This window comes from Nothobranchius furzeri, chromosome 7 (assembly GCF_043380555.1).
Source record: "Nothobranchius furzeri strain GRZ-AD chromosome 7, NfurGRZ-RIMD1, whole genome shotgun sequence".
Taxonomy (NCBI): domain Eukaryota; kingdom Metazoa; phylum Chordata; class Actinopteri; order Cyprinodontiformes; family Nothobranchiidae; genus Nothobranchius; species Nothobranchius furzeri.
The window spans coordinates 59,228,399-59,235,963 of NC_091747.1; the positions used below are offsets into that span (position 1 = coordinate 59,228,399).

General features: G+C 42.0%; 1 protein-coding gene across 2 annotated transcripts in view; it reads left to right on the forward strand.

Moving 5' to 3' along the window:
* map3k15 (mitogen-activated protein kinase kinase kinase 15) overlaps positions 1-5,051 on the forward strand; it is a 44,823-nt gene extending 39,772 nt beyond the window's left edge. For both annotated transcript variants that reach the window (XM_054751034.2, XM_054751035.2), the window contains 4 exons: positions 2,138-2,250; positions 3,776-3,882; positions 4,201-4,277; positions 4,351-5,051. In XM_054751034.2, the coding sequence (XP_054607009.1) occupies positions 2,138-2,250; positions 3,776-3,882; positions 4,201-4,277; positions 4,351-4,429 (376 nt within the window). In that variant the 3' untranslated portion in view covers positions 4,430-5,051. The remainder of the gene's footprint in view (positions 1-2,137; positions 2,251-3,775; positions 3,883-4,200; positions 4,278-4,350) is intronic.
* The last annotated feature ends 2,514 nt before the right edge of the window (positions 5,052-7,565 follow it).

The window sequence follows — 7,565 nt, forward strand, 5'->3', positions numbered from 1 at the left end:
AGCTTACCAACGTTAGCTTACGTTCTCTCTGCAGCTGTTCAGCAATGTAAACATGTTGCTGACTTTGCCTAAATTCACCCCTCTGGATTTATAACATTATGTTGTAAACAGCGTTTCACTTTACACCAAAGCTGATTGTTAAAAAGTCCGGATCCCTACCAGCTTCTGTTGCTGGTGGTGTTACCGGGTTCAGCTGCTGCTCTTACACCGGAATGAGAAGATCTCTGAACGCCGACGCTCATATAAATGAATAACGTAATTTTAACGCACGTAATCATACATCGGAGCTTTAATATTGTTAATAAAAATGATCTCGCTTTACACTACAGTGGACGGAGCGCAGCCTCCGTGGTGAAATACCCATCCATCAGGATTATCAATAACTAGTATAAACACATCACATTTATCCCTGTCCCTGTCTTCCTCATGAAATAAATGAACGTTAATCTTACCCGCTAAAAACATGCTCGCTGCAAATCTGAGGCCTGCTAGTCTGCTTGATTGATTGATCACTGCAGTTCATCTCCGTCCTCAGTCTCCATCAAAGTTATTAAAAAGAAAAAATGAGTTGAGTTTACGTCCTTGTCTCTTTGTGCAGCCAACCGCGCAGGAAGCTAAAACCATTTTACTGTCAAATCAACTAAATAAAAGTGATAAAAAGCTACAAACTGGCTTGTTTTGACTACCTTCACTGGAGTTTCTATGGGTGTAAACATCTTTTTACCGTCCATCATGGCGAAGGGGGAGGTCACATGAGTGGCATGACGTCATGTGCAAAGGGTCAATAGGGAGACAGCATTCCACATTTCTTCTGAGGGGGGGGGGGGGGGGGGTATTCGTTTCAGCCTCACAGGCTCAAGGACACCAGATTCAGATAAGAAATAGTTTTGGGGCCGGACAGAGATAATTTCCTCTCTGCCTTAGAGTTCCGCTGGTCCTCAACCTCTCAAAAACCAATAATGGCATAGATTAATTTATCCCAATCCATGCTGATTTGTCCACTCGCTCCTTGATCATATCCATCTTTTGTGCCAACGCATGAATCTCAGTCAAAGTTCCAAGCTTACAACTCATCTCGACAATTATATGAATTTGTGAATTCACAGCGCAGCGCAATCCATCTCTGAGCTCTGGGAGTGAGCCAGTAGTCCTTGATAGCTCGTTAATTTTCCGGTAAGTCAGGTAACCTCCAAGGCCAAAGAGCAGGAAACTTGACACCAACACCCGGAATATCCAGACGTCTTCAGAATCCTCTACAGACAGCTGAGAGAGGCAGATCAGGTTCCACTATTTCCAGGAGTCCATGATGTGTCCAACTGGATCGGTCCCAGAGGGGCATCCAGGAGCCCCTTCTCTCGTTCTCATCGTTGAGAAAATTTCGTCAATCGCGTTGAGACCAGCTGACCAAGACCATTTTTAATAATTTCCAGTTTCCAGAAAAAATGCAGAAGCGCTGTACACCCAAAGACAGACAAAGAGCCTTGGGATGTAGGATTCTAGATGCTTCTTGTTTCTGCACAAACATTCTGCAGTTTGATCTGATTAAATGTGTTTCTTCATGTGGCAAACATGTAGTAACTTGTTTTTTTTTTTTGATCAAACAGACTTTTGTTGTGACGGTGGAAACTTTTTAGGATTTTCTGAACATTTTAAAGAATTACTGCTTCGACACATCTGGTGCATCAAAGAACATTCTTTTAAAACAAACCAACAATAAATAAAAACGTTCCATTTCCGCTGAAAGCATTGTGTGGGTGGTAACTCTGTAGCATTAGTAAATAATAACATTTTAAAAAGTGTGTATTTTCCATTTATTTATTTCCAAAAAATGACTTTATTCACGTGAATTTGATTTTTTATGAAGAATACAGAAAAAGGTGTTGAAAAAAATCTAGTTAAATGATATGAAAGTAAAACATTAAGGAAATATTGTGAAAAAAATGTAGCTGTATCTAGAGGTACAACGTTGATGGGGAATATCCCAACGGACTAAAGGCTATCAAAGCAAACGATGGCTCGATGAAACATTGAAATTGGAGGATCGCCCTTAGTGTCGTTTAAGGATGTAAAAGTGAAAAAAATATAGAGTTTGTCAAACGGGTGTTTTTTTTTCTTTACCCTCTGTATGTTGGTGCAGGTTGCTGGAGGAGCTGTTGCAAAAGGAGAAGGAGTACCAGCAGGTCCTGAAGACCACGCTGCAGCAGAGGACCCATGACCTAGAGCTGGTCAGACTCAGACACAGACCACCAGGTAAAAACAGAGCCAGTGCTCTGTTCTCCATGTTTGTCATGTTGCCTGTGTGTGCTGAAAGTGTCCTCTAGATCAACTGTTTCTATCTTTTTTCTGTGCTTTGCATGACACGCACATAAAGACATAAACCTCATCTCATTATTTCGGTGAGAAGCTATAGAAGCAGATAAAGATAATGATTAAGAGCATCAGGGGACTCCAAAGCGTTCACCCTGCAATCGTTTACATACACTGATGGCTGCCATGGAGCACCTTTATGGACTAGATTGATGCATGGACCGAATGGCCTTTAATGAAAAGCGATCCATCCCAGACTCCCTGAGTACACGCCACCCCACAAAGTCACTCAGGGGAAACAATCATAAGCTTCCTCCAAATTAGCAAAACACAGGTGTACATTATTAAACAAGGTTCTTTTAGCTTCGGACATGAAGGTGTTTTGAGTTATGCTTCGACCGTCGTCTGCGGCCTTCATCCTGAAGTGTCACAGGTGTTTGTGTGACGCGTCTCTATCAGCTGTTCTTCTGGTGGGCGCCACCGACCCGGATCTGTCAGATCCGCCGGGTCGGTCACGCCCACCTCCGCTGGCTGGTCTTTGGAGAAGGGAATCCCAGGTGCGAGACAGCAGATAGGTCCCCTCGTCTCTGTTCATGTTCATGTTCCAATGTTACATAGACCAGCCTGCGGAGGTGGGCCTGACCAACCCGGCAGATATGACAGATCCGGGTTGGTCGCGCCCACCAGAAGAACAGCTGATAAAGACGCGTCACACAAACACCTGTGACATTTCTGATGAAGACCGCAGACGACGGTCGAAACATGTAAAGGTAACTCGAAACACCTTCATGTCCGAAGCTAAAAGAATCCGTTTAATATTTTAAAAGAGGACATAATGAATATTGTAAAGGATACACAAGTGGACAGTTTTGGCAAAGCCCAACCTTAGTTCCACCACCCTTGCAAAGGTAGAGTGTTGGTCCACGGTTCCACGGCTGGATGAAGAGCACACACTTTCTAATGTGTCTCTTTTCTTCTCACCCTGGCTTTCCATTGGACTTGTGATGTCCACGAAGCGTAGTACGCAGCTAATAGTTGCCGTTGTACTCGACGGGTGTGATTCCACCAGCTGAGAGCGGCGCCTCCTGATCATATCCTAGAAGCTCAGTATTCCGTTGCCCTGCTAAATTTAAAATATACGTCATTCCCTGTGATGCCTCCACAATTCAGGTAAACAAAACAGAAAATAAACGAGACTTTTTTTGATACTTGCTGCCGACTTTCTCGATGCTTGTTGTTAATCATGTGTGAACTCAGTTCTCTGTGATTTTGTAACCTCAAGGGACCGACCAGGTGGAACACTTTTGCTACTGATTAGCTTCTGAAACTCTGACGTCGGGCAAGGACGTGACACTGAGCTCGCGGGGAAAAGCTTCTTCTTCGTTACGCGCTGCTTACACGTCGAGTGGAAAGCCAGGTTATATGTAATAATTACGTTTTATTATGAGGAAAGTGCTTCTTGTTTCAGACGTTTCACCTCCATCTATTCTTCACATCTCCGCGGACAATGAACCAGACAAGCTCCTCGCTGATTGGCTGAAAGAGCAGGGGGCGGACCCAGACACTATAGACAAGGTTCAGTAGTATGTATTTAAAGGGGACATATTATGATTTGGCTTTGTTATACTAGTTCCATGGTTTATGGTGGGTGGGGACTCAAGCTCTAAGCTCAAGTTCTATGCTAATATTCCTTATTGTGATGTCACAGTTGGGCTCATTTAGGGAAAACACGGACAGGAAACAGATGGATAGGTTTTCTTTGTTTGTGGAGGCAGTAGAGACCTCCATGTCAGCACAAAAAGTGTCAAATGTATGATTTGTCCCCTTTAAAGTGTCCATCAGCTGTCTCTACGTGCTCCACCTTTAGAAGCTAAAACTCTTTTTGAATTCCAGTTTGCAACAGAAGAATACACCCTGACTGACGTTCTGAGCGACGTTAGCAAAGACGACCTTCGCGCCCTACGTTTACGGTAACCACACATCTTTCCTGAACCTCTGAACCATTTTTTCGTAAAGGTTTACGTTTGTGTAACCTGTTTTCAGAGGCGGACTCCTTTGCCGAATTTGGCGAGCCATTCAGCGGCACAGAGAGCGAGAAAGGGCCACAAACACCCCAAACTAGAGGCATAACTACAACCTTATATCTAAAATTCGCAAGAAATACGCACACGTTGATACATTACCAGTCCTGCATGGCCATTTCCCCTTTCTCTGCTTGTCTGTTATATGTCTGCCTTCTACGCAGGATTGACTGAATCCCTACAGAATCCTTAATGATCAGACCAAAGTTGTTAAGTGCAGGCACTACTGGTTGTATCTTTATTTATGTGTCTCTGTGTGTCAGGGTACGTTTGTGAGTTATTTTCTACAATTGTGAAAAAGCTGGTCCATATTTTTTTTATCAGTGCTCAGCAGAAATGAGACTGGGTTTGGGTCATAAGAGAATTTGATCATGTTACTGAATAAACCAACACTATGTCACTTTTAGCCCAATCAGCCCATCAATGTCCTCCTGGAAAATCAGAATGTGTTGCTATGAGTGCAGGTCGTGAGTCACCTTAAGCCTTAAATGAAATAACACGTTAATGTGCACATACACAAGACTGCTGATCACTACTTTTATGTTTGTATGCTTGTTATTTATTATTAATACTTTCTTCTGTGTTTGTTTTTATATTTTTATTCCAACTATTATGCATTGTTATTAATGTGCTTTGCAAATGTAATAAAATCAGAAATGCTCACCTGCTCTCTGGTTTGTTTATCATATGGATTCTCACACACCAGCCATGTGTGCATTGGAGCTATTATTAGCTGCCCGTGTTGTTCGGCTATAACTGCTCGCGTGTTAAAAGACATCCGTCATTCTTTCAGCCCATCAGTTTAGAACTAAACCTGTTTACATTGCTGTTTGGTGTCTCAACTGTTTTACTATCCAACCAAAGCTGTGAGAATTAAAAATGATCCCGTGCCACTGGGTTGACTAGATAATCTGAGGTGTTCAGACAAGGTGCAGAAATTTGCCAAACCAGTTTGTATTTCAGCAGGTAACAGGAAAAGAACATTTTTCAGTCATTGGTTCATTGAAAGCAGCAGGCAGTTTTCTTGTTTGTCGATTTGTGTTGGAAAATTGCCTCTGGTGGAACATTTTGATTCTTCCCAGGACAAACATGATTATATTGAGTTACTAGACCACTAGGTGATGTACCATGCATGGGCTGTGGGCTGCTAAGTAGAGCACCCATACACAAACAAACTGAATTAGAATTTAAACTGTTTATTATTAAAAAGCTAACATTTTCCTCGGTGTTGGCACAGTTAAAGTAACACTCTAAGATATTCCTTCAAAAGGGGTTTTTGTGACTGCGCCAGTAAAATCAACTCTGCAGCCCTCTGGTAACCAGAAACATCAACTAACAGTTTAGTGGAGCGGTTAGGTACCCATTAGGGCTCGGGTACTCAATCCCGGGCCTGGAGGGTTCGTATCCAGCACATTTTAGTTTGAACTCTTTCATCACACCTGATTTCAGTCAGGCTTCTGCAGAGCTGCTGCACAGGGGATTTTAACACTGAATACGTGTGTCGGAGCAGAGAAACCACTAAAACATGCTGGTGGAACTTACCAAAAGGGTCAATTTTCACCTACATATTGATCAACATAATAACCGTTCATCTACAGAAATAAATCCACCTTCTTTTGGGCCTTCTAAATCCAGAAGGTTCTGTTCAGCGCGTGTTCACAAACCATGAAGACAAAACATTCAAACAAACATTCTCTCCCACGGTTCTGGCACTCACTGTGTGAACGCCAGACGTCAACATTCTTTACTCTGAATAAGTGAAGACTCCACGATGTTATAGTTATAGGTTAAATAATCACGTGATGAAACAAGATGTTTAACCCTTCCACTGTCTTATCGGGTGACCCCGCCAGGAAAGTTGACCACTGAGCAGGGTTGATGGTTTATCCCTTGGGTCCATGTGGCAGGGGTGAGGAGTGAGCACCACCTCACCCCTGCCACATGGACCCAAGGGATAAACCATCAACCCTGCTCAGTGGTCAACTTTCCTGGCGGGGTCACCCGATAAGACAGTGGAAGGGTTAAATGAAATGTTTGAATAATCTGTGCTTAAATCAATGAATTTGAAATGAATATTGTTCTTACAATGATCCATTTATATCACAAATCACTATGTGTTTGATTTAACAATACATACACATTACAATAAGATACATGTTTAGGTTAAAACGTTTTTGTATCTGAAGGAGGGCGTGGCTTTCTGAGGAATGTTGGTAAATACTCAGAAACGTGTCAAATTCTGATTGGCCAAACTTGGCCAGAAATCATAACAAAGTAGTTTAATAAGACAAGAATTACTTACCGAGTAGTTCAGTTTCCAGCTGACCCCCGATTCAGCCAAATCGGGAAAGAAAGCTCTTTTGAAACCATCTCCTTTGACCTTAAAGCTACTAATCTCTGAGTATCGTGGTTTCGACGTCCGGTGACCTCACCCCTCCAGACCGCCGGGAGAAACTCATACCAGGGTATCGTAAGCTTGCATACAGGAGTCTGATGAGGTTTATAAATAAACAACTATCTAGTTCATAACAAACAACAAATTCTTTTACACCCAGATTTCAAAATTTCTCTCAGATACAAAGAACGGTTGCTACAACATCTAGCTTCCATCACAACACCTCACAACCACCATACCTCCTCTCATTATTCATATCTTGTCATGTATCATTAGTTTAGGAAAAATAATTTAATTAATTTTATAAACTATATACTGACTCTGTCTGAATTAATACCCAGTGTGTTTATGGTCCCTGAACAAGCAAACAACCCTGGAATCTTCTGATTAAACATTCAAAGATCAATCAGATTGATATTTCATGTTTATATGGAATATCACAGCTTTTTGGTCATAAGTAAAAACGTATTTTACTACACTGGATACCAGCCCTCCAAGCCCGGAATTGAATACCATTGCTATAAGGGGCGCTCTTCACCTGCTTTATGGCTGTCAGTTGTTATGCTAGCAGTTAGCCATTTCAGTTAGCGTGGCCAAAACATTTAAATTGAAGTACAACACACATGTGATTCAGGGCGTACGGCAAAGTGGATTGGAAAATAGCTCACAGTAGTTTAGTAAACTGTAATTCTGACTAACTTTTTAAGCAATTTAATTCATTATCTTGACTTAAAATAACAAATGATGATACCTGCATAAATCCATTCTTCAAACCTTAACTC